Raw genomic sequence first — 27,764 nt, 5'->3', positions numbered from 1 at the left:
CAATAATCACACCTCATATTGTACAAATTAAATCACTTGCTCAATATATAATTCTTGTCATCGAAATGACCAATTCATATTGAATTCATAACAGTATATAATATAGCGAACTATATATATGTACTTATTACCATTTATACAGTATATATGTAATCCACTATATCGTATACATGTCGTAATTCAATATTAAAAACTCTTGCAGAATCTTGAATTTCCGCAAGGGTAGATTCGTAAATATGTGAGATTTTACTCACCTTATCAACTCGAGCGTAATTCCACAATTTCCGAAGATAATTCATTTCCTTGATTTATCGATCACCTTGAAAAGATAAAAAAAGAATTTAGAAACGTTTCGTAAACTTTTAAATGCCGAAACAGTAATAATCGGTTACTGTTCAGCAATTTCTGGTTTTACGAACTTACTGTTCACTGAGTACTATTCACTGTGTACTATTCACATATTCACCATTTATGTATTACTGTACAAATACACATCCATTACGTATTCTTGTACGAGTACATTCTGTTTACGTATTTCTATACGTATAATTACTATTCAAATGTAAATACTGTTTCAGTAAATATTAATTACTGATTTACCCTTCTGAAATTACTTTTTACATTCACTGTACGTAAAAATAAAAGTTTACAATTTACTGTGTCGGAGTTACTGTTCACGCGCCGCCGCACGTGGCGGCGCGTGGGGTACACGCGCCACTCACCGGCGACCGCGCGTGGCAGTGCGTGGGGCCCACGCGTCGACACCAACCAAGGTGCGTATGACGCCACCGCCGCCCCAAATCTTCTCTTTTCTCCCTCCTCCACCCCTGTACGGCCCTAGGCCGCCCCTACGCCACCTCACACTCCCACACGCGCCGCTTAATGTGGCGGTAATCCACCCTCTCTCTCCGATCTCCACAAAAATCACAAACAACCAACAATTTTCAATCATAAACACTCAATTAATTGATCCCTTACCTCAATCGTTCCTCGAAGTCACCGTGACGTCGCCGGAGGAGCTAGAACCATGCGAAGGTGGAGGTTGAGCCGATAGTGTGATGGTGACTCGATCTGCGCCTCGATTGATCGCAGGTGGTGCCAAGGGGGAGAGGCGGCGACAGTGAGCTAGTCCCCGTGCCCTAGCTTCGTCGGCGAAGATGCGTGATGCGGCGGGGTAACCTCCGAGCTTCGGTTTGTCTCGACGAAGCTCGTGGCGGCGAGGCACGGTGCGGCGAACTCGGGGTCGCTTGCGGGGGAACTTGTGAGGCTGTAGGGCGTGGCGGTGAGAACCACGTTGCTCCGGCTGAGGAGATCGCCGGGGTGATTTGAGGAGAATGTGAGATCGGGAAGAGAGAGTCGCGAGGGGGAGAGGAAAGGAGGGAGGCGCGGGGTGAGGGTTTCCAGAAATGGAAACCCTAACTCCACTACTTAACTATTTATACCCGTTTCTAAAATTGGAAACAAATTCTAACGTTAATAACTTTTACGTACATCGTCCGATTGGAACGCGTCATATATCCACAAACTCGTATCAACGAGCCCTACAACTTTCGTGAAGGAAGTTTTCGCAAACGAGCGACGGAATAAAAGTCGATATATTCGTTCGGAAACGTAACGTTTTTCAAATTAAACGATCCGAGAACGTTTCCGTTTTCGTTTCGAAATGTCGCAAGCAACTAAATTTCACTCTCAATGAATTTCACAACTTTATAAAAGTTAAACAAACCAAACATCGTTCCGAAAAATCGGGTTATTACGTAGGGAGTTTAAACCAATATGAACATATGATATACCCCGTTGATGATATAACGAGGAGATATACCTAACCAGAGGAGCTTATTAAGTGAGCTAGCTACACCGTTCGCCTATCCACATGTAAGACGTTGCCGGACAAGATCGAATTGACACGTAGTATCATTATCTTGAACGGCTTCTTGTTTCTTTGGGGAAACCAGCATCAATTTAATTATTTAACGTAAGTAATAAGACTGTATTTAAGTAATTGTGCATTGTTGATGCTTGATAAGTACCTACTTGTCCACATTTTGGACGTTCCAAGTGTTCTTTTTCTAGGTGGAAAGATTCTTGGAAGACAGTGATCAAGAGCAAGTGATCGATGATCATCCAAAGTGGCCGGCCCATTCAATAAGTTAGTAGTTAGTACACGATTGAGATTCCGAATTGGACATATATGTTCGTTTCTGTGTTCTGTCTATAACCAAATGATTTCGTTCCTATTTGTATCTGTGAGTATGCCCTCACGATGAAGTAAAAACAATTTAACACTACCCTCCAATATTAGTTCGGATCGAAATCATCTAATATGTCACTAACTTGAAGAGGTTCATCAGCTTGACTTTTCTTGAGATTCTTTTCGAGTGGAATATATATGAGAGAAGAAAATATATAACAAATTCAATCAATACATCAAGCAAAAAGAAATACATATTTGTGGTGTGGTGTATATGTTAGTATACTTCGAGGAAGTTAATCATTTCGTGATAAATTCATCCCTTGATAACTTATTATTGACTGGTGCCATGCGTGTATTATGTAAGTATAGACTCTGAATCGGCGAGGCTACAAGTGAACTACAACAGCAAAACCGATAGAATGGCCTAGAAAACGAGGTTTACAAGTATAATACAACTTCGACAGGTAACGTAATCAGCTCCTCATAATTTGTCAGTTGTGTTAGATTTATCGTGCTGTACTAATACGTTAGGTATTGGCTTCATCTATGATCTATCTCGATGTGGTCTGGATTCTTTCCAAAATTTTATAATTTACTTTTTGGCATTACTATTGCAAACCAATTGATGATTGGTTTGTTTATCGATCAATTACTCAAAACAAATCACAAGCTTGCTTGGTTTATCAATTACTTGAGAGGAACTAGTAATGCATATATGTTTGTTTAGTTTCATCTATTATCTTGAGTAGCTTAATACTCTACTTCATCTTCATATTCTGCTTCGGTAAGTGATGATACATATCACATTAGACTAGCTTGCTCGAGCAAACATATCTACGGACTCGATCGATCAAGACTTCTAGACATCAGGCGTATATATTGCTAGCTAATTGAGTACTAATTGAGCGATTATCCAAACTCATTATCTGTTCCGGTACTAACCTAATTCCTTCTGTGAAAGTGGCTAGGCAGAACCCCAGACTTGAGCGTATCTATTCATCTTAATTCATAAATACGCGCATCATAACTATATGCACTGCCAGTTCTATCAAATACTTTTCAGAGAAATCCCAAATGATGTGGCCTAGCTAGTGCCGGATCGGAGATTCTTCTCCGAAATTAATCTTTGCCGGCCTTGTCCATACGTACCCCCTCACTCAACCACTTTTATTTCATTTACATATTAAACGCTAGCAATCGATGTTGAAGAATATCCTCGTTAAAGTTTTGATCATTTCTTAATTAAATATTGTTAATCTGTAGAGCTACAAACTTAAATTGATCGGTATATGAAAGCTACATCATATCAATCAATTACTCTATGGCAATCCGTATATAGATTTACCGCCATGTGTCACCAAGCGAGTATTGAGTAATGGTTTCCATAAATTTTGTATCATTACTTTCTATACAAGCATTTCTTGTGTTACTGATCATCATTTTCATTGCTCAAGCACTTGATCCACCTGACAATGGTGATAGCAACTTTTGTAACAACGACAGAGGAAACTACACCGATAGTAGTGTCTACCAGACAAATCTCAACGGCGTGCTCATCAATCTCATCTCCAACAGAAACGGCACCGGGTTTTACAGTACCTCCAGACTCTCCGATGACGAAGTAGTTTACGCCACCGGAGTTTGTAAAGCAGACGCGAAGGTGGATGCTTGCGGCAAATGCCTTAGCGACTCTACATATATTCTCACCAGGTATTGCCCTAACCAGAAGGAGGCACTTGGATTGTTCGACAACTGCACTTTACGCTACTCAAATCGCGCCCTGTACGGCGTCATGGAATCCGTGCCTGCTTTGACCTCTTATAACCTACGGAACGTGTCATCGTCGTTAGACGCAGTTGATGAGTTCAATCAACAGTTCATTATGCTGTTGGGGAGATTGACGACTGAAGCCGCGGCCGGCGGTGATGAACTCAAGTTTGCATCTGGAATTACAAATGCTTCAATGGTTAATAAAACGATATATGCACTCGCGCAGTGCACACCAGATTTGACAGAGAAAGACTGCAAGAGTTGCTTGGATACTATTGTAAAAAAGAAAATGTTAAAGGAAAGGTTCTATTGGAGTATTGGAGGGAGAGTTCGTACACCCAGTTGTAATTTTAGATTCGAGGTGTACCCTTTCCTAGAACCGCTGAATGACCGGGCGGGCGGCGCGGCCCCTTTACCGTCAACAAATACCTCAGATCAGGGATTAGGTATGTGTAGGCATATGTTAATTTCTTGGTCGATGTTCACATGCTAATTAGTAACTCCGAAATTTTTTTTTATAGATTATGCTAGCTAGGTTAATTTTATATCGATCATGTTTCCTTACAAAGTTGTTGACCATGTAAACACTTCTGCATATAGCTAACTTTCGAATTCGATTGACAAAATGACCGAGTTGTTTGGTTGTAAATGCTTATTCCATTAATTATGGGATTATCATCACTTCCAGAAAGTTGATCTATGAGCAAGGGATTTCGTGCCAATAAAACGTGCTTCCCATCTAATTTTGGGACGTCTATATGATAGTTGTTGCAGGAAAGAAGCAAACTAAATTATTTCGGACTATCATCGTTGTTGTTGTGACAATTGCTGCTTCTCTAGCACTGATTATATCCATCTGCGTTTTCCTGAGAATGAGGAAGACAAAGGCAAAGCTTGGAGGTAATCAAGTTGAAATGATTTAACTTATGACTGCAATCGGCCCCTATATAAGCAGTCACACACAAATGAAGCAATGACCATTGAAATGAATTTTTTCTTGCAGGTTCCTCAGATGAAATTGGAAGTGTAGAAGCCTTGCAATTCGACTTTGGCTCCATTAAGGTTGCTACAAATAATTTCTCAGATGAGAATAAACTTGGACGAGGTGGATTTGGTGTTGTTTACAAGGTAATTAAGTAAACATCATTTATATATGGCCTGAATTGTTAGATCTAATGTATATATATGTTTAAGGAGCTATAATCATATGTGGTATGTCGCGTCATATTGTCAAATCAACAATTAAAATTATATAAAAATGTCATTTTAAATGAAAACATAATCATATCATTGTTAATCCAACAGTTCTAAATTATTATAAAAATATTTTTTTGTTTTTTTATCATTTCTTCTTTTTCATCAAAATAATGCTTATAAAATACAATATAAAAAATTAAAAGTTACAAAAATATGCTTGAAATATGTGTGTGTATGCGGGATATATATATATATATATATGCACAAAATATATATTAATATTTAAATTTCAGACGATGTAAAGTAATTATAACATTTATATTTAGATGAAAACTTTTAGTAAGATTATTTTGGTTTTTTCTAAATGGGAATATTCGTTTGTTAGGATATAATCGATTTAAGGGGATATGTAAGGTAACAAATTTTATTTTTCCTAGAGTATACATATCTTAATTAATATCATATTTAATACAATTATGTCAATGGTAATCATTCTAGTGATAAATATGTCAAGATTCATAACTTTCTTATTTAATTAATTTACGTTTACGATTAATTAATGACTAAAATTAATTAATACAATGACTATATAGGCACCCCACAGACACACATGTATGTATGTATATATATATATATATATATATATATATATCTCGCCCGCACGCGCGCGCACACACACACACACACATATATATACAGTCACTATCTAGAGTGAAGCTTCACTCTGAAATTACAGAGTGAAGTTTCAATTTTAGCACACTTTTCGGTCAAATTTTTTCACCTTAAGGAATTCAATATTGAAGTATGCTATTCAAGATCATCTCTACAAAATTTCATCTAATTCGGACATCGTTAAGTTATTGAAATTAGATTAAATCAATGAATGAATTAAAACTGTTTAACGTGAACCGTTTATGTAAATCTCAATTTTGAAAGCTCAAACCATTGTCAAATTGGATGAAACTTTGTAAAGATGATCTTGAATACCATACCTAAATATTGAATCACTTATAGTGAAAAAATTTGACCGAAAAGTGTGCCATATTTGGAACTTCACTCTGTAATTTCAGAGTGAAGCTTTACTCTGGATAGAAGCACACTTTGTATATATTGTATTTTTATTACGTTTTGAAAGTATTTTGAAAAATTAAAAAGAACTAAAATATTTTTTATAATAATCTAGAACCGTTGGATTAATAAGGATAAGATTATATTTTCATTCAAAAATGACTTTTTTTGTGATTATTGTAATTAATGACATGGTAAGATGACATAACATGTCACGTGAGATTACAACGGCGAATCTAACACCATATTATGACGCTAAAACATTTTTCATACGTCTAATTAATCAGGATAACAATTTGTATTAACTAATTGGATGCAGGGTAGACTTTTCAGTAAAGAATATATAGCAGTTAAAAGGCTATCTAGTGATTCAAAACAAGGAGATGAAGAATTCAAGAATGAGGTACTGTTAGTGGCAAGTCTTCAGCACCGCAATTTGGTTAAACTCATAGGTTTCAGTCTGGAAGGAAATGAAAGGCTTCTTGTTTATGAGTATCTCCCTAACTCAAGCCTAGACCAATTTATATTCGGTATTCTCACGTTTAATTCTTTTCATTTTGGTCTTCATTCCTTTTTTAAATAAGTTTATATAAAAAATACTACGCTATATCATACCTCGTCACCTCGTGATTCCAGAAGTACTATTAACCAAGATTTGCGATTAAATTATACTTATGCATGCATGATATGTAGATCCAACCAAACGCTCCCATTTTGATTGGGATAGTCGGTACAAATGCATGGTGGGAATTGCCAGAGGACTTCTTTACCTTCATGAAGATTCTCGTCTTAGGATTATACATCGTGATCTCAAAGCTAGCAACATTTTGCTAGATGCAGAAATGAATCCGAAGATTGCTGATTTTGGCATGGCAAAGTTGTTTAAGCTTGATCAAAAACAAGGTGAAACCCATCGAATTGTAGGAACATAGTAAGTGTTAATTAACTAGTCTCTTGAATGAAAACGTCCCTGTGTACTTAAACTATTAAACTTGACGATAAAGAAGGCAGCCTTACCTCTTACATGAACATAAACAGTTTCCTTTAATGCAAATATGTAATTGCATCTGATGCAACTTAACATTATCAACCACGTTGAATGTAGCGGATATATGGCTCCAGAGTATGCAATGCGAGGACAATTTTCTGTTAAATCTGATATCTACAGCTTTGGCGTGCTACTTTTAGAAATTATAAGTGGACAAAAGATCAATTCTTCCCATCATGAAGATGAAAATGACGAGGATCTTGTGAGCTCTGTAAGTATATATGTATCTGTACTCCTGCCTATAAACTTTTCAATAAGTAATTAGTGAAGCTATATATATATATATATATATATATATATATATATATATATATCGAAATACAATGACTCGTCTCTATATCTGTTTCTCACATATTCACAAAACTGTACAGGCGTGGAGAAATTGGAGGGAAGGCACAACTTCAAATTTAATAGATCCAACCTTGATGCCTACAGTCTCAAGCACTACCATAATGAGATGCATTCACATTGGATTGCTATGTTTGCAACAAAATATGGCTGATAGGCCAACCATGACTTCGGTTATTCAAATGCTTACAAGCGAATCTCCAAGTCTCCCAAAACCATCACAACCGACCCTGCCTTTTTGCGATTAGTGGATCTCATATAGCAGCGGTTATGGCCTCAGATGATTCCAAGAAATCATCGCGATCGTATTCTTATCATCAGAAAGCAAGAAATGAGGTTTCATTTTCTAAAGGCAAAATTGCTAAAATATACCCCTGGTTCAAATTGTCAATTTACACTCCGAATTTGTAAATGCGAAAATTTGTCTTTTCATCTTGGTAAAAACTGTCGATTTGCACTCTCACCGTTAAATTTAACATTTTTCATCTAATTTGTGGTCACATGTCATGCACATGATTGCCATTTTTGTTATTTAATATATATTTTATTTTAATAACAAAAAACACAAGGAATTTAATATTTGTACGATTATATTTGTTAACTCATTTACTTCATGATTTTTTTTCTTGATATTTTTTCCCTGCTAGTACACTTAACATTCATCATCAGCTAATCAAGTGAGGACACAAGACAAAACTCAAACCCTTGAAACGACAAAACCTAAATATCAAATCACTTAAGATGAAAAAAAATTGACAGAAAAGTGAAGCCAAATATATATTAGTCTATATGCAGAGTGAATCTTCACTTTGAAATTACAGAGTGAAATTCGTTATTTAACTCACTTTTTGGTGAAGTTTTCACATCTCTACCGTATATATATATATATAGCTGTAACAAAAAATCATCCAGATCGATCATTAGGTCGATGGATATTATTCATATATCACACTTATCATGGACGTAGGCACTTGGATTTGGTCTAAGAAATTTGTTCATCTAGAATTCTAGCCTGGACCAAATTGTTGCCATCTTTCAGACATTGATCGATCAGAACCCATCCTTAAAAATTAGCAGCCTTTTTGTACATTAGCGAGGTGATAGTTCAGTAATGGAAGCCTCATTTTCAGAATTTTGGACAGAAGTACTGCTTTGAGCTTGATGTAATTCTACAACCTTTGAAGTGTCGGATGCACCCATAAAAAATGCTGGCTGTGAGGGTACCGGAAGAGATAGAGAGTTGCCAGTGAGCATGAGAATAACTGAAGTCATAGATGGCCTATCAGATATGTTTTGTTGCACACATAACAATCCAATATGGATGCACCTCATCATCTCAGTTCTTGAACCTGAACTCAAAATGGGATCTATTATGTCTGAAGCCGTATCTGCCTTCCAATTTTTCCATGCCTAGATAAATTGGAAATGTGCACAAGCAAAGTTAGACTCCGTATACTTTTTCTCCCTTTAGTTGTATCCAACAAAGTTTTTAGTTACTAGAACAAAAAAGAAGAAGTAAAAGTATTCTTTTATACTTACATAGCTTAGAAGATCCTCCATGTTTCCTCTATTACGAAAAGAACTATTCTTTTTTCCACTTACTATTTCCAAAATTAAGACACCGAAGCTGAAGACATCAGATTTCACCGAAAACCGTCCATGCATCACATATTCTGGAGCCATATATCCACTACATCAAGATTAAAAAAAGAAGTCAAGACTGCCTCCATGTAGTTCGTGCATGGTTATACTAGCTGAACTGGCCCGGAACCCATGCTCAAATATTTCAGCTTATTACATATCAATTACATTACATCATTTCCATGTATTAATTAGTTGTTGGCTATGAATGGCTAGTGATATATATTCATTGTGTTGCACATAGCCTGCCATAGCGTACAGTCTAAATTTGGCTTGGTAGTAGTACTTACTATGTTCCCACAACTCGTGTGGTTTCGGCTTGTGATTGATCGAGATCAAATAATCTCGCCATACCAAAATCTGCAATCTTGGGGTTCATGTCTGCATCTAACAGAATGTTGCTAGCTTTGAGGTCACGGTGAATGATTTTAAGACGAGAATCCTCATGAAGGTAAAGGAGCCCTCTCCCAATGCCTACTATGATCTTGTAGCGAATATCCCAATCCAAATGTGTGCGCCTGACTTCATCTACATGTTAAGAAAATACAAATGGAAACTTCTCATACATATGCAACTGGTCTTACTCGAAACATTTTTGATAAATAGACGAACCCTACCAAATATGAATTGATCAAGACTCGCGTTAGGGACGAACTCATATACAAGAATCTTTTCATTTTGTTCCAGGCAGAAACCAAGAAGCCTAACCAAATTTTTATGCTGAAGCCTGGCTAGAAGCGAAACTTCTGTTTTGAACTCTAAATCTCCTTGTGCAGAGTTCCTAGAAAGCCTTTTAACCGCTATATCCTTATCATCGGGAAGTATACCCTGCATAAGAAAAGAATTTGAATACTTGGTTAATTTTCAGGCAAATATTCATATCCTTTTCTTAAATGATGTTAAATCACGTTATTTACATACCCTGTAAACAGTACCAAATCCTCCCCGTCCAAGTTTGTTTGCTTCTGAAAAGTTATTTGTGGCAGCTCTAATGGAGCGAAAGTTAATTTGCAAAGCTTCAGCAGATTGGATTTCTTCTGGTTTTTCTTCATAAGAAAAACAAAACGTACTAGAGAAATTAATCAAGTCCATTGCATGCTTAGAACTTAGAGGGGGTTCAACTACGTGTATACCTTACGTGCAGTTATCAGAGCTTACCTTCAATTTTTTTCCTTTTATTCCTCACTCTCAGATAGATGCAGATGGGCATAATTAGAACCAATAAGGAAACTACTATTGCCACATCAATCATGATGCGACTCATGCGAGTCACTGAAGATATGCCGCTCTTCTTTTTTCCTGCAATGATCAGAAATGAATGTTCTCATCTGATCGATCAGAGCATTCTAGCTAGGGCAGACTTTTCATTAGTAGCTATATACTTGTAAATTAGGTACCTAGTATCTATTCGCAAGCTATAACAAAGGACTACTTATGTACTATCATGTATTACCCGGCAAACGTCACCAATGTTCACTCATCAAAGTCACTTAGGTATCTAGCAGGTTCACTTATAGAGTTGCCGACGTCTCGCTACTCTACTATTGCCGAACGTCTCGCTACTCTACTTGTAATAACCCAAATTTTCAAACAATATTTGGGTTTGATTTGAATTCTATAAAATTTGTGAAATTTAAGTAGAATGAGTGTGATTGGTTGCGACGTTATGAAACAAGAAACGGGAACGTTCTCGGAACGTTTAATTCGAAAAACGTTACGTTTACGAACGTGTATATATATCGACTTTTATTCCGTCACTCATTTGCGAAAACTTCCTTCACGAAAGTTGTAGGGCTCATCGATACGAATTCATGGACATGTGACGCGTTCGAATCAGACATTGTACGTAAACGTTATTAACGATAGAAGTTAGTTTCCGATTTGGAAAGGGGTATAAAAAAGAAATTAATCAGAATAGGGTTTCCATTTTCAGAAACCCTATTCTCTCCCACACCCCGCGCCTCCCCTTTCCCTTTTCTCTCTCTGCACTCACTCTCTCTCCCCAATCCCTTCCCCTCTCCTTCTCTATGCCGGCGATCTCCCTCCACTGGCCACCGTGCTTGACACCGCCGGTGGCATTGAGACCGCACGGCCAAGATACGTCGACCGGTGGTAGCAACGACCCACCCTAGGCGGGGAACAAGCAGCGACGACGACATATAGCTTCGGCCCCGCCGATCTCGATGTCGCCGGCACCGCGCAAGCTAAGAGGCATGTTGGCGAGCTTCTCCCTCACTCCCCGACATGATTTCACTGGAGGAGACGTTCGATTTGTGCTGCAGTGGCGTCAACCACTTCCCCTCGAATCCGAGACCCCACGACGACTTCATTGAGCTTCCCTGGCGAATCCGACGGTTCAAAACTTTGATTGAGGTGAGGGATTGCATATTTGGATTGTTGTGATGCTTGTTGTGAAATTTTGGACGAATTGGAGTTAAGATTTAGGAGATCGGAGGAGGAATGGCGAAGGGAGGTTACCGCCGCCTTAGGCGGCGCGTATAGGGGCGTGGAGTGACCTAGGGGCGGCGTGAGGCCGTGGAGGGGAAGAGGGAGGAGAAAGGAAGAGAAATGGGGCGGCGGTGACGTGACACGCGCCGTTGGTGGCTTTGGCGCGTGAGCCCCACGCGCAGCCAGCCGCGGCGGCGTGAACAGTGTTTCCGAGAAGGGTAATTTTGTAATTTATTTTTACGTACGGTAAATGTAAAAAGGTGATTTACGTACGGTAAATGTAAATTTTATTTACGTACGGTAAATATAATTTAAATTACTTTTAGTAAAGGTAAAAAGTAATTTTTGGAAGGGTAATTCGGTAATTATTATTTACTGAGACAGTACATACATTTGAATAGTATTTATACGTACAAAAATACATAAACAGTATGTACTCATACAGAGATACGTATTCGATGTGTATTTGTACGTTAATACATAAATAGTAACCGTGAATAGTAACAGTTAACAGTAAATTCGTAAAACCGAAAATTGCTGAATAGTAACTGATTATTACTGTTTCGGCATTTAAAGGTTTACGAAACGTTTCTAAATTCATTTCTTATCTTTTCATGGTGATAAGGTGAGTAAAGGAATTATCTTCGGAAATTGTGGAATTACTCTCGAGTCAATAAGGTGAGTAAAATCTCACATATTTACGAATCTACCATTGCGGTAAATTCAAGATTTTTGCAAGAGTTTTAAATATTGAAATACGACATGTATATGATATAGTGGAATATATATATATTCGTATAAATGGTAAATAAGTACTTATATATATAATTTGCTATATTATATACTGTTATGAATTCATTGGAATTAGTCGTTTTGAAGACGAGAATTATATGACGAGCATGTGAATTAAATTGTACAATATGATGTGAGATTATTGTACGTGATTTTAATGTGTTGTTAAACGTTTTGCCTTCGGACGTGTTTACGAATTATGATACGTATACGATATAGTGGATTATATATATATATTGTATAAATGGTAAATAAATACATATATATATATAGTTTGCTATATAATGTACTGTTATGATTTTATCGTGATGATGTCATTTCGATGACAAGATTTTATCGAGTATGTGATTTTGATTTGTACAATATGATGTGAGATTATTGTACGTGATTTTAACATGGAGATTGTTAAAATATTGATTTGTCTTCGGACGTGATGTTTGTACAATATGATGTGAGATTATTGTACGTGTTTGGCATGTCGGAACCTAGCCTTTGGCCGGGCGAAAGTTATGATACAGTTAGAGCTCTAGTCTGTTTGCCGTAGTACTGCATGTGAGGTAACGGGTGGTTATCGGCTCATGGGTACTTAGATTGTTTTGGATGTTGGGTAGCGGGTGGCTATCCAATATCAGCGGTGTACTACGTGAGGGGTAACGGATGTGTACCAGCGTTCATTAGTACCCGTATTATAAATGTTTTTGGGTAACCAAAAGGGTTGCCCGATTTCTCATGAGCACTTTCATTTCATATATTTTTTTGGGACAACCAGATGGGCCGTCCATTGACTCATGAGGGCATTTATATTTGTTGATTTGTGATTTTTCGTATATATTGATATGAGAATTATATTTTCATTTTGCTCATACGAGCTGTAAAGCTTACCGGGTTTGTGTTTACAATCCCGGTGCACCAATTCGATGGTGTAGTGGATAACTCCGCAGGTGTGGACTAGCGGGAATTGACGGACCGCTCAGAGGACTTGAAGTTATTTACCTCCAGCTTATGTGGGGATTTCGTGTGACTATCTTATGAGGTTGTTGTGAGGATTATACATTTCCATTTATTATAATGTTGAATTATAATTTGGTTTGTAATAATCGATTTGACTGAGTTGTATTTTGAACTCAGAGATGATCCGCTGTGGCATTTTAAATGATTTCGATTTTATTGAAATTTTTTAGTGTTTAACGACGTTGAAATTTTGAGTTTTTAAGCTCGAAATTTTAGGGTCGTTACAGTTGGTATCAGAGCCTAAGTGCGTATTTGGCGATTATCAATATCATCCGGGAGCCATGATCCGACTGCAGGCGGGCATCCATCACATGCTCCTCGGTATTGATATGTTGTCGGGTACGCGAGAGTGTTAGGAGCCATACCCTATGGTTTTGTCCTTTAGGGAGTATCGTGATGATACTTCGATGATTCATCTTATTCTGAAATTTAATATTGATATCTGTTTTGGTTGAATTCGAGATTTCACTTGTAGTGACTAAGTGTTTCAAAGTGATGAATATAGAAAAGGGCCGTGGACAGGGCCGAGGTCGCAGCCGAGGTAGGGTTGTAGGCCGAGTCCCCGATGTGGAGGACCTTTGCGAGGAGACCGCTCCACGGGCAGAACAGGATGACCCTGCTGCTGTTGTTAGAGACGATGTTCGTGTGCTAAAAGTTTATTTAAGACATTAATGGTCTGTCAGCGTCGTTACTTCGTGGAGGCTTGGATCATATGGTAGCAGACCACTGGATCGAGAGTATTGGGACTTACTTGGTGATGATTGAGTGCTATGAGTTGGAGAAGATGATAGCCACATTCAATTATTGATAGTTTGGTAGAGGAGATGTTAGGATTGATTCCTACATCTATGAGAAACTCTTTATGTGTCACTTCGCTCTTGGAGTGTTCCACGAATTGGAGACTATGAAAGGCTTGTCCTATTGTGATTGGAAGTAGAGAGTTCTCTGCTTCGTTGATTGTGATCCCGGACCACACCTATGATGTGATCTCAGGAATTGGTTGGTTGAGGCCGCAGTGTGCGGTGAATGATTGTTGCAATATGGTGGGGTCATTCATAGACCCAAAAAACCAGTGTTTCGTTATCTTTGCATCAAATCGGATAATGCCATGAGAGCTTGAGTCTTGGCACATGTTGAGTCTGTGGATCTGGGAGTCGATGTCACAGACATCGTTGTGATATCTGAGTAAAGTGAGACGTTTCAGGATATACTGTGTTATAGCACCTATAACGAAGACGCCGTATGGATGCGACAAATGAATTCAAAGACTTAATGACTGGTGCAATCAGCTTAGAGAGGTTACAATACTCTCTGAGTTTGACATGCGATCCAGATACTGGAATGCTAACAGGTTTGAGTATATAGTTTCCTATCAGGGCAGAGAACTATCAAGGAGTCTTGATAGAGAGCGTTGACCCTATATTGAGGGATGTTCAGTGTTTAAATGTTGAGGACTAGATTTTAGTTATGCAACTAATCTAAGTTGAAGCCTAACAAGGTTGAGATATTATGTTCAGGTAAGAGATGTGTAGACCATAGGCTGGAGGTGGTTAACAAAATTTTCGTGACTAGCATCTCTAACGCTATTGGTAACAGAGTGGTAGGGCGTATGATACGTCCATAAAGTGGTAATACCAATATTGAATTGAGATTCACATTTTGTCGACGTGACATTCCAAACTTGTTTTGGTTCGGCTATAGATAATTGATGTTACGCATTGTTCTTGGGTGAGTAAGAAATATAAGGTGATGGAGAAATCTCAATGTGGCGATATGAATTAATTATTTGCTAGATGAGCATTTAAATGAGAACGCTAGTGTTTTAGGATTTAATTATTTTGGTGTTGGGGATTGGAACTTCACAATGCCACAGGTCCAAATGAGACGCAATGGCGGTGAAGTAACTCTATTGAAGGTAATGTATGAGATGACCTTAGCTTAATGGTGTTTTAACGAATTTTTCGTGACAAGCACCTTCCAACTGGTAAAGAAATGGTTGAGAATCAAATTTTCTTTTCAAGTGCAAGTGGTGTTAGTATTGGAGACTTAGATGTTTTTTTTTCCCTCTATGCATCAGATTATTATTGTTGGATAAGGAGATGTTGACTCAAGTGTTCAACAAGGGATAAATTTTACGATAAGAGAGTGGTCAATTATATTGCTGCTTGCAGAGGAGTTATTTTGGCAGAATGCGTTGGCCTTGAGAGTCATGATAAAAGTAAAGAAACAACTGTTAGAGTGGTAGTGCGGCAACAATCTTGGGTTAGTCTGAAGGAGATGGTGGACTCAATATCAGGATTCAGTTGTTGATTTGTTAACTGAATTTATTGTATTACGACGGTGGGAAAATCAATACTATAGATGATGCCACTGGGGCGTTGTATGGGACCATGTGTCATACATTTGAGGTATGCATGAACCAAGGGGTATGGTATATCTCAGTTGTGGTCGTGTTTATTTTGCGCTGTAATTCCACCTAATTTTCATGTTCCACTATCGGGAGATAAATATTTTCTTTACCTGTCCTGCGACTTGAAGCAGGTAGCTGTAACTTCTTTTTTCCAACGGTAAGCTTTGGTGAAGGTGGTAGGATGCGTGATGCATCTCTCTTGTGGTGGTGGTAGAATTTTCATGAAAGAAGATTATTTTGTTGATTGGAAGGAATGGTAGGTTCGTTATTCTAGCGATGCATTGTGGTGAAGTCATGGAGGTATTGTCGTGATAAAGCACGTTTATTTGGAAACCACTATGTGTGATGTAAGTAGTAGGCATGTGTTAATCATTGATTTGACTCATGTTAGATGTTGAGAGTTTTGACCATACTTAGTGGTAGGAGCTAACTCATGATGTGAGGATAGTCTGTCAAATCGCAGGAGAGTGGTGAACTAGATAAAAGAGGGTGTCGACGCACCCATGCTGAAAACATCATTATGTTTCGGGAGAATGATTATATTTTGAGTAGCTCACATGCGACTATTATTGTTAGGACATGTGACAGATTGTCTGATGGAGGAAGTTTGAGGTAACAGAAGATAGGTTGAGAGCTTGTATGCTGGATTTTAAGGTAGCTGGGAAATCATTTGAGATTGATTGAATTCGCCTACAACGACAGTTACCATTCCAACATCGACATGGTACCTATGAGACACTTAAGGTAGACCATGTCGATCACGTATCTGTTGGGCCAAGTTGGGAGTGGTGAGATTTGACAAGAAAGAAAAGTTGGCCGATGTGTGTTGGGCTTTTGGGATTCTCGAGAAGGTGGGGAAACTAGCCTTGCCTACTAATATGTCGGACGTTCACAACGTTTTCTACATTTCCATGTTGAGGAAGTATGAACCTGATTTGTCGCATTTGTTATCGATTATAACACCATTGAGGTGAAAGAAAATACCACTTTTGTTTTGAGCCGGTTCGTATTTTGATTAGATCCACAAAGAAGCTTTGGAGGAAGGAAGTGGAGCTAGTCAAAGCATTGTAGAGCCATCATGATGAAGGTGATGCATCAGGGAAGCTAGGGTCGGATATGAAGACGAGATACCCACGGTTGGTTATTGAGTGAACTTGAATTTCAGGACGAAATTTCTTTAAGGGGGGTAGATTGTAATAACCCAAATTTTCAAACAGTGTTTGGGTTTGATTTGAATTCTATAAAATTTATGAAATTTAAGTAGAATGAGTGTGATTGGTTGCGACGTTATAAAACAAGAAACGGGAACGTTCTCGGAACGTTTAATTCGAAAAACGTTACGTTTCCGAACGTGTATATATATCGACTTTTATTCCGTCACTCATTTGCGAAAACTTCTTTCACGAAAGTTGTAGGGCTCGTCGATACGAATTCATGGACATGTGACGCGTTCGAATCGTTCGTTGTACGTAAAAGTTATTAACGATAGAAGTTAGTTTCCGATTTGGAAAGGGGTATAAAAAGGAAATTAATCAGAATAGGGTTTCCATTTTCAGAAACCCTATTCTTTCCCACACCCCGCGCCTCCCCTTTCCCTTTTCTCTCTCTGCACTCACTCTCTCTCCCTGATCCCTTCCCCTCTCCTTCTCTCTGCCGGCGATCTCCCTCCACTGGCCACCGTGCTTGACACCGCCGGTGGCATTGAGACCGCACGGCCAAGATATGTCGACCGGTGGTAGCAACGACCCACCCTAGGCGGGGAACAAGCAGCGACGACGACATATAGCTTCGGTCCCGCCGATCTCGATGTCGCCGGCACCGCGCAAGCTAAGAGGCATGTTGGCGAGCTTCTCCCTCACTCCCCGACATGATTTCACTGGAGGAGACGTTCCATTTGTGCTGCAGCGGCGTCAACCAATTCCCCTCGAATCCGAGACCCCACGACGACTTCATTGAGCTTCCCTGGCGAATCCGACGGTTCAAAACTTTGATTGAGGTGAGGGATTGCATGTTTGGATTGTTGTGATGCTTGTTGTGAAATTTTGGACGAATTGGAGTTAAGATTTAGGAGATCGGAGGAAGAATGGCGAAGGGAGGTTACCGCCGCCTTAGGCGGCGCGTATAGGGGCGTGGAGTGACCTAGGGGCAGCGTGAGGCCGTGGAGGGGAAGAGGGAGGAGAAAGGAAGAGAAATGGGGCGGCGGTGACGTGACACGCGCCGTTGGTGGCTTTGGCGCGTGAGCCCCACGCGCAGCCAGCCGCGGCGGCGTGAACAGTGTTTCCGAGAAGGGTAATTTTGTAATTTATTTTTACGTACGGTAAATGTAAAAAAGTGATTTACGTACGGTAAATGTAAATTTTATTTACGTACGGTAAATATAATTTAAATTACTTTTAGTAAAGGTAAAAAGTAATTTTTGGAAGGGTAATTCGGTAATTATTATTTACTGAGACAGTACATACATTTGAATAGTATTTATACGTACAGAAATACGTAAACAGTATGTACTCATACAGAGATACGTATTCGATGTGTATTTGTACGTTAATACATAAATAGTAACCGTGAATAGTAACAGTTAACAGTAAATTCGTAAAACCGAAAATTGCTGAATAGTAACTGATTATTACTGTTTCGGCATTTAAAGGTTTACGAAACGTTTCTAAATTCATTTCTTATCTTTTCAAGGTGATCTATAAATCAAGAAAATGAATTATCTTAGGAAATTGTGGAATTACGCTCGAGTCGATAAGGTGAGTAAAATCTCACATATTTACGAATCTACCCTTGCGGTAAATTCAAGATTTTTACAAGAGTTTTAAATATTGAAATACGACATGTATATGATATAGTGGAATATATATATTCGTATAAATGGTAAATAAGTACTTATATATATAATTTGCTATATTATATACTGTTATGAATTCATTGGAATTAGTCGTTTCGATGACGAGAATTATATGACGTGCATGTGAATTAAATTGTACAATATGATGTGAGATTATTGTACGTGATTTTAATGTGTTGTTAAACGTTTTGTCTTCGGACGTGTTTACGAATTATGACACGTATACGATATAGTGGATTATATATATATATATTGTATAAATGGTAAATAAGTACATATATATATAGTTTGCTATATAATGTACTGTTATGATTTTATCGTGATGATGTCATTTCGATGACAAGATGTTATCGAGCATGTGATTTTGATTTGTACAATATGATGTGAGATTATTGTACGTGATTTTAACATGAAGATTGTTAAAATATTGATTTGTCTTCGGACGTGATGTTTGTACAATATGATGTGAGATTATTGTACGTGTTTGGCAAGTCGGAACCTAGCCTTTGGCCGGGCGAACGTTACGATACAGTTAGAGCTCTAGTCTGTTTGCCGTAGTACTGCATGTGAGGTAACTAGTGGTTATCGGCTCATGGGTACTCAGATTGTTTTGGATGTTGGGTAGCGGGTGGCTATCCAATATCAGCGGTGTACTACGTGAGGGGTAACGGATGTGTACCAGCGTTCATTAGTACCCGTATTATAAATGTTTTTGGGTAACCAAAAGGGTTGCCCGATTTCTCATGAGCACTTTCATTTCATATATTTTTTTGGGACAACCAGATGGGCCGTCCATTGACTCATGAGGGCATTTATATTTGTTGATTTGTGATTTTTCGTATATATTGATATGAGAATTATATTTTCATTTTGCTCATACGAGCTGTAAAGCTTACCGGGTTTGTGTTTACAATCCCGGTGCACCAATTCGATGGTGTAGTGGATTACTCCGCAGGTGTGGACTAGCGGGAATTGACGGACCGCTTAGAGGACTTGAAGTTATTTACCTCCAGCTTATGTGGGGATTTCCATTTATTATAATGTTGAATTATAATTTGGTTTGTAATAATCGATTTGACTGAGTTGTATTTTGAACTCAGAGATGATCCGTTGTGGCATTTTAAATGATTTCGATTTCATTGAAATTGTTTAGTGTTTAACGACGTTGAAATTTTGAGTTTTTAAGCTCGAAATTTTAGGGTCGTTACACTATTCTTTCGGCAATAAAGCATCTTTAATGCCTAATGGATCATTCAGTTTCATGTCTTTTTTTCATAGTTTGGTTTGGTCCTTCTTTTGTTCTCTCTTATTTTTAGTTAATCTATTAGAGTGTTAGGGTTTTTTTTTTCTCCTTTTCACTCATCTTTTGGCCAAAAAAAAATTCTATTTCATGTCTTTACGGTAATTTTAAAACTAATGTTCATAATTAATTTTTTCACAACACAGCATACTGCAACACGCATGTAGGGGTCTAAATGGGCCGAGCCTAGCCGAATACTAGGTTATTTATATTTGGCTCGTTTTCAATCGATCAGGTTCGAGCCAGTCTAAAATTTGATTTTTTTTCCTTCATGTTCCAGCTCGGCTCGGCTTGAAAAAGTTCGAATTAGGCTCGGGCTGGCTAATTACTTGAAATTAATATTTTAAAATGAAGAAATTCAAAATAAAATTCAAAATTTGATGTCATAGCATCATATAAATCTCTTATAATTAAGAAAGAAGTGAATAGTAGAGTATCTGCTTGTGGCTCCATGACGAATTGACGATGAGAGTTGTTTGTTTCTTTAGGGTTGGCCATTTGGGGCGGTGAAAAATTTATGGAACTGATCGAATTATGACTTCTAGTAAACACTATTTATATAGGGTACAATAAGATTAAGATTTTATTTAATTATTATTTATAATACATTTTTAATATTATTTCTCATATAAAAATTATACTATATATATTATAAAAGTTATTAAATCAAGCTTAATAAACGAATCGAGCTTTTAACCAGCTTGAGCTAGCTCACGAGCTAAACGAGTCGAACGAGCCGAATATTTGTTATTCAAACTCGGCTCATTTTCAAGGTCGAGCTTAATATTGAGCTCAAACTTGTCTTATTTAACTTTATAAGTTCGAGCCGAACGAGCTAAAATCGAGCCGAATATGAGTCGAATACGAGCGGCTCGAGCCTACTTACAGCCCTTCACGCATGTGTTGTATTTCAGTAATATGTGATTGGACAAATCATCCTAATCGTATGATAATTGCTAAGAACTTTCCCAACTATTGCCCAAGAAAATTAGGAAATTACTGATCCATATTCTATCAGACCAGTTTGTTATTTGGTTTCTTTGGTCAACAATAGACTAGTTTGATCTTGATCTGAACCTAACAAACTGAAATTAAAATAAATTATTTCATTTGATCATCAGTAAAGTCTTACCTCGTGGAATTTTGATCGCATCGGCTGGTGGCGGGGTAGTTGGAAAGTCTGTTGAAACAGGATTCTCGTAGGGGTAAACATCATACCTCAAATTACAACTGGGATTACCGTATCTCCCAGAATCCATCCCATAACAACATTTCTGAAGCTGTTTCAAACTCTCATCCAAGCAGCGACTGCAGTCTACCTCCGACAAGTCTGGAATGCACTGCACGATTCCTTGTATTGATTGAGTGTTGGAATACGTCGCCCTTTTATTTTCCACAGCAAACTTCTTCTGAAGACCGCCTGCAGCTGCTTGAATTTTCAGCCCTCCGATCACTTCCACCAGAAAATCATTGAACGAATAGATATCCGACGACGATAGGTTTTTCGTGCTGGATCGGTGGTAACTAGGAGAAAGCTCAAGACCATGAAAGGAGCGGTTGGAGTAACGTACCATGCAATACTCATTCCATATGACTGCCTCCTTCTGATTTGGACAAGCCCTAGTGAGATTGTGTGCAGACTCATTGAAGATACTGAGGGAAGCATTCGGGTAGAGATCCGGTCTGCAAAGCCCGATGACGTAAACATTGTCGGCAACATTATTATCTTGGTCAAAAGAGGAGTTGTACATGTAGAGGCCATAGCCGTTGCTTCTCTTATTATTCCCGAGGGAGGAGAGAAACTTGTAGAGGTTTTTCTGGTAGACACTACCGGCGGTGTAATTGCCCTTGTCATTTATACAGACGACTTGTGGATCATTGGCTTCAATGATTATGAGCAGCAGAAGTTGTATACAAAGGAAAGTTTCAATTCCAAAACCTGAGTATACCATGGCTCCTAGCTAGATCACTTAATTTATTGTGTGGTCTGGACCTTATCTTGTAAGTTGGAAGAAAGCAATCATCTCCTATTCTCCCCACTGGTGTGTGGGGTTTAGGAACCTCATCTGGTCTTCGTCTATCGATGGTGAAATCGTTGTATTGATACCATTATAGTCTTATTTTATATGCACTGTTGATTTCTTGTTAATTAATATCATGGCTATTCTAAGTTGGACTAGTAATAAGTCAACTTTACATTTGTAAATGCGTACGAAACTTCTGGCGGCATTTTAACTGTAATTCAAACCCGAAACCGACGAGTTTTCCTAGTTTGGAGTACGCCAATGATTTTTACTGCTGGAACATGCGTTCTAACCAAGACATACTTAACAAAAGAAAAGGTAAAATGCACATGCAGTGTGGCGGAACCAAATACTAATTCGAGCCCATTTGTTACAATGACTGCCCACAAAGCCCAATTATTCGGGTTTTCAGCCCATATGGACGCTTAGTTATAGATATAAGCAATGACTAAACATCTAATCCGGTGTAGCACACTGCTATGGAAAATCTTGTTTCTCCGGGTTCGACCTCGGCACCGGAATTTTTTTCTTATTGTTATTTATTTTATTTGAGAAAAACTATAGGCGCAGAAATGGTATTGCTGTCTCTAATTAAATGATTATATTAAGTCATGGAGTATTGTACCCCCTCATTCCCCTAAACAAGCTAGCTATGCACGCAATGGTTTCTCCAAATCTCTTTTACTCCTTTCTCTCGCCCTGATCACCAGTATTGACCAGCTTCAAGCCCTTGAGCCAAGACATTTCCAAGACAACTATTATTACAACTTACAACATTGCCGTTAATGGTACCTTTGGCAAAAACCTCATCCATATTCTTCTCAACCTCCCCTTCTCCAATAATGCCACTTATACCGGATTATACAATTCATCTTATGGCGAAATCCCGGACAAATCTTACGCAACCGGCTTTTGTAGAGGAGATCTTGAGGGCGACTCCTGCTCCACTTACCTTAGAAACTCCGCCATTCGTCTTCTCTCTAACGCTTGCCCTGATGAGAGGGAGGCATTTGTTTGGTACGAGAACTACACGCTGCGCTACTCAAATCGTTCTGGTATATGGCATTATGAAAGATACTCATGCTTCATCTAACTACCATGTCAATATGTCGTCGCCAATAAATTGGTTCAGTCAACGGGTCACAACGTTCTTGGGAAGATTAAGAAGTGGAGCATTATCAGGTGGTCATAATCATATATATAGATGATTGTAATTCATACAAGTTCAGATCATACATTTATATGAGACCTATCTAATATAATCACTTAAACACAAAAGTCAATTACTATAACTACATAAATACAATATGTCCATAAGTCAAGAAGTTGTTGAGCTAACAATTACATAAGTCAAGAAGTTGTTGAACTAACATTCTCTTTCAAGTTGGCGCATACACATCAATCATGCCAAACTTGCCAAACGAGTCATAAAAGACATTTTTTTTCGAAATACCTTTAGTTAATATATATGCCAGCTAGTTTTATGTAGGAACAAAAGGAAAACTAATAATATTAACATCAAGCTTTTCTTTTATGAAGTGACGATCAATCTCAACATGTTTAGTGAGTTCATGTTGTACCAGATTCTGTGAAATATCAATTGTTGCCCGGTTGTCACAATACAATTTCATGGTAGTTTTGGTTTGACACCTAAATCACATAACATATTTCTCAGCCACAGTAACTCACATATACCATGAGTCATACCTCTATACTCATCTTTCGCACTAGATCGTGCCACCACCTTTTGTTTCTTGCTTTTCCATATAACCAGATTACCTCCCACAGAGGTAAAGTAACTTGATGTCGATCTTCTGTCTGTGATACTTCCAGCCCAATCTGCATCTGTGAAGCCACAAACTTCAAAAACATTGTTGTGTTTAGAAAACATCACTCCTCTTCCTGGAGCTGATTTCAAGTATCTTAAAATTCTCACAACAACATTCATGTGATCCTTACTCGGATTATGCATGAACTGGCTTGCCACACTTACTATGTATACAACATCTGGTCTGGTATGAGTCAAGTATATCAAGTGCCCGACTAATCTCTGATAACGAGCTCGATCGGTAGGAACTTGATCTGAATATTCTACTAAATGATGATTTTGCTCAATAGGGGTGTCAACAGGTGTACCGTCCAACATACTTGTCTCTGCTAGTAGATCAAGGATATACTTCCTCTGACACAGATAGATACCCTCACTCCCCTGGCTACCTCAATGCCCAAGAAGGACTTGAGTGTACCTAGATCCTTCATATCAAACTCTATGGCTAGCTGCTTCTGTAATCTATCCATCTCAACAGTATCATTACCAGTAATACCATATCATCGACATATATAATTAAGGCTGTTACCTTCTCTTGTTGGTGTTTGAGAAACAATGTGTGGTCTGAATTACTCTGTTTGTAGCCAATCTTCCTCATGAATTGTGAAAACCTTCCAAACAAAGCACGAGGTGATTGCTTAAGACCATACAAAGATTTTCTCACTCTGCATATGAAGGTACCTGGAGAACTAGCTACATATCATGGCAGAAGATCCATATACATTTCCTCTGTATGTTCTCCATGAAGAAATGCATTCTTGACATCAAACTGTCTAAGTGACCAGTTTATGTTAGCAGCAAAAGAAAAAAATACCCGGATAGTGTTCATCTTTGCAACAGGTGCAAATGTCTTATCATAGTCTATGCCATATGTTTGGGTGAATCCCTTCGCTTAGGCGTGCTTTATACCGACTTACTGACCCATCTGAATTATGCTTCACTGTAAACACCTAGCGACATCCCACAACCTTCTTTCCATGTGGTGGAGATACAAGCTCCCAAGTATTATTCTTCTGTAATGCTTCCATCTTTTCCTCCATTGTTTTCCTCCATTTTGGGTCGCTCAATGCATCCTGCACTTTGTTAGGTACTGATACAACAAATATTTGATTTACAAATGATTCATATGACTCAGACAATCTTTTAGTGGACAGAAAATTAGCCACATGATACTTAGCATGGCCTGAAGGGTAGGTTCATATTTTTTTGATGGTTGACCTCAAGTATACCTATTTGGTAAAGTATATTGTCTACTATTAGCCTCACTAATATAGTAATATTAACGCCAATAGAGTGACTAACCTCATATGAGTGATCTTCTGTACCAGGGAAACATGGGTCAGGGATTGAAGTAACAACAGGGGAAGCAGGAGGGGCAGTTGCGCTGTCAGCTTCTGGTACCTGAATCTTTGGAGCAACCGTACCAGAATCATCTGGTGGTGTCTTCAAAGTTGATGCATCAATGATCTCAAATGAACCTATCTCAGTCTTTTCACGATACAGCTCTTCAAAATATGAATGCTCCCCCTGAAGAGCAGTATCAGAAGAGGTAAAATAACTCATGTCCTCAAAGAAAGTAACATCCATAATGACATAATATTTCCTGGTAGGTGGATGATAGCATCTGTACCATTTCTGATGTCCTACATAACCAACAAACACACATTTAAGTGCCTGGACATCTAACTTTGACCTCTGACTTTCTAGAATATGGACAAAGGCAACACAACCAAAAACATAAGCAGGGAGATTATGAAATGAGGGCAAAGAGACATGAGATGCAAGCACCTCATATGAAACTTTTCCCTAGAGGACACTAGATGGAAGACGATTAATGAGGTGGGCAGAGGTTATGACAACATCGTCCCAAAGATATTTAGGCATATGTGCACTAAAGAGAAGACAACGAGCCATATCAAGTAAATGACGATTTTTCTTTTCGGATACCTCGTTCTGCTCAGGGGTGTGTAAGGACACGTTGTTTGATGAATAATCTCATGTGTATTAAAGAAATCCTGAAAGACACGGTTCACATATTCCCCCATTGTCAGAACGAAGAACTTTAATTTTGGCATGGTATTATGTTTGGACATTGGTATAAAAGGCGTGAAAAGCCGGAAAAACCTCATCCTTGGTTTTAAGAAGAACAATCCATGAAAGATGTGTGCAATTATCAATAAATGACACATAGTACCTCATACCCGACATAGTAGGTTCTTTCGAAGGTCCCCAAACATCAGAATAAATTAATTCAAAAGGAAGAAAACTTTTATTAGAAATACTAGGGGAATAAGTAGCTCGATGACTCTTACCCGAAACACATGTTTCACAACGTAAAGTTGACTCATCCACACCAATAAACAAAGTAGGCATGAATTTTTTCATAATACTAAAAGATGGATGCCCTAAGCGACGGTGCCATAACCAAACTTTACTTAGCCTATCAGAAGTGGAGATTAACACGGTCCGGGACTGTGCTCCTAGTTTCTCTCATGCGTATGTCTGATCCAGATGGAACAACCTTACCCTCAGATATCCCCGAACAATTAACTCCCAGGTGAGAAGATCTTGAAGTATCACATACATGGGAAAAAAAGTCACATAGCATTTAGCTTCAATATTCAGTTGTGGGACAAATATCAAATGATGAGATAAAACGGGTACATATAGCACATTATGAAGTTCTATTGTTAGAGTAATACGAGCTAACCTTTTTTCTAACACAGGGAATGCCTCACTATTAACATTAGTAACATAGGGTACTGGTGAAGAGGATAATACGCTAAAATAAGATTTATCATAAATCATATGATCGGAAGCACCAGAATCGATAATCCATGTATTAGTACCAACAAAGCTAGAAATATTTAAAGCCATACCAATCTTACCACGACCAGCTATTGATGTTGTGGGTGTTGCTCCTCCGGTTGTATGATGATCATGTCTGACCATACCATATATATCTAGTTCTTGGACCAACTGAATGGCTGCATTTTCCTTATAACGATAATTAGGCCTTTTAGGCCTAAGATGCGGATAGAACTTCCAACAAGTCTCACATGCATGACCAATATCATTGTAATAAGAGCAAGGAGGACGAGGCTGATTCCTAAATCCTGGTGGTGGTCCTTTCTTATGAAGTAGAACTGAATTTGATTGTTGAAGGAGTGGTGCTGGAGATCTTGCCTGAACAGTAAGGCTAGAAACTTCAATTTGTGTCTGATTAAGGCTTTCATGCTAAGACTCATCCTTACAGATATATGTGAAAATTGTGGTTAGGCTAGGGGGATCTGTCATTCTAAGCATCTCTCCTTTAGCATTGTTATGCTTTGCATCAAGACCTCTCAAGAAATGGTGAACTCATTCAAACTCTTTTTCATTTTGGTACCAAACAATATCCTCCTGATTCTTGATCTTGCAAGGATGTTTCATATCAATCTCAGCCCAAATATTCTTCAGCTTGGTGAAATATTGTGTCACTGGTTGCCCATTCTGTTGTATTGCTGAAGCGGTGCACATTAACGCATGAACATGTATGAAATCAGATTCATTAGTATATAGGTCTCCTAAAGTCTTCTATATTGTTTGCGCAGTATCACATGCGTCCACCAGGTCAACTATATCCTTATTCATAGCTTTGTATAATACAGACATTACAAGACCATCATCATCTTCCCATTTAGTGTGGGCATCAACATCATCTTCACTGGGGGCTTTAGTTACCTCACTTACATGCCCCATCTTGTGCATTCCTCTAAGATGAGCTATCATAATTATTTTCCATTTACGAAAATTGGTTTCATTAAGTTTGACCCCCCCAAGGAACTACTTTCA

The 27,764-nt window shown here is 38.3% G+C and overlaps 2 protein-coding genes across 2 annotated transcripts; one reads left to right on the top strand and one right to left on the bottom strand.

The window, feature by feature from the left end:
- The first annotated feature begins 2,966 nt into the window (after window positions 1–2,966).
- On the top strand, window positions 2,967–8,154 carry LOC126785078 (cysteine-rich receptor-like protein kinase 29). The gene is made up of 7 exons (XM_050510664.1): window positions 2,967–4,410; window positions 4,730–4,864; window positions 4,968–5,092; window positions 6,549–6,759; window positions 6,923–7,160; window positions 7,335–7,488; window positions 7,649–8,154. The coding sequence occupies exons 1-7, from the start codon at window positions 3,570–3,572 to the stop codon at window positions 7,871–7,873; spliced, it is 1,929 nt and encodes a 642-aa protein (XP_050366621.1). The 5' UTR covers window positions 2,967–3,569; the 3' UTR covers window positions 7,874–8,154.
- A 203-nt stretch (window positions 8,155–8,357) lies between these two features.
- Window positions 8,358–22,168, bottom strand: LOC126785076 (cysteine-rich receptor-like protein kinase 44). The gene is made up of 7 exons (XM_050510661.1): window positions 21,211–22,168; window positions 10,425–10,565; window positions 10,188–10,312; window positions 9,884–10,094; window positions 9,557–9,794; window positions 9,165–9,315; window positions 8,358–9,035 (listed from the first exon to the last, which is right to left on the bottom strand). Exons 1-7 carry the CDS (start codon window positions 22,028–22,030, stop codon window positions 8,715–8,717), a joined length of 2,007 nt encoding a protein of 668 aa, XP_050366618.1. The 5' UTR covers window positions 22,031–22,168; the 3' UTR covers window positions 8,358–8,714.
- Window positions 22,169–27,764: the final 5,596 nt, after the last annotated feature.

The sequence above is a fragment of the Argentina anserina genome, chromosome 2 (genome assembly GCF_933775445.1).
Source record: "Argentina anserina chromosome 2, drPotAnse1.1, whole genome shotgun sequence".
NCBI lineage: Eukaryota > Viridiplantae > Streptophyta > Magnoliopsida > Rosales > Rosaceae > Argentina > Argentina anserina.
Note: the sequence above shows the minus strand (reverse complement) of the source record. Positions and strands in the feature narration are given on the sequence as shown.

Excerpts from the sequence above, each read along its gene's own strand:
- LOC126785078 (XM_050510664.1), top strand. The coding sequence starts at position 3,570 with ATGGTTTCCATAAATTTTGTATCATTACTTTCTATACAAGCATTTCTT. Across the intron at positions 6,760-6,922 it reads CCTAGACCAATTTATATTCG|ATCCAACCAAACGCTCCCAT; the intron begins GTATTCTCACGT and ends CATGATATGTAG. Across the intron at positions 7,489-7,648 it reads ACGAGGATCTTGTGAGCTCT|GCGTGGAGAAATTGGAGGGA; the intron begins GTAAGTATATAT and ends AAAACTGTACAG.
- LOC126785076 (XM_050510661.1), bottom strand. The coding sequence starts at position 22,030 with ATGGTATACTCAGGTTTTGGAATTGAAACTTTCCTTTGTATACAACTT. Across the intron at positions 9,316-9,556 it reads ACACGAGTTGTGGGAACATA|TGGATATATGGCTCCAGAAT; the intron begins GTAAGTACTACT and ends ATCTTGATGTAG. Across the intron at positions 9,036-9,164 it reads TGGAGGATCTTCTAAGCTAT|GCATGGAAAAATTGGAAGGC; the intron begins GTAAGTATAAAA and ends CAATTTATCTAG.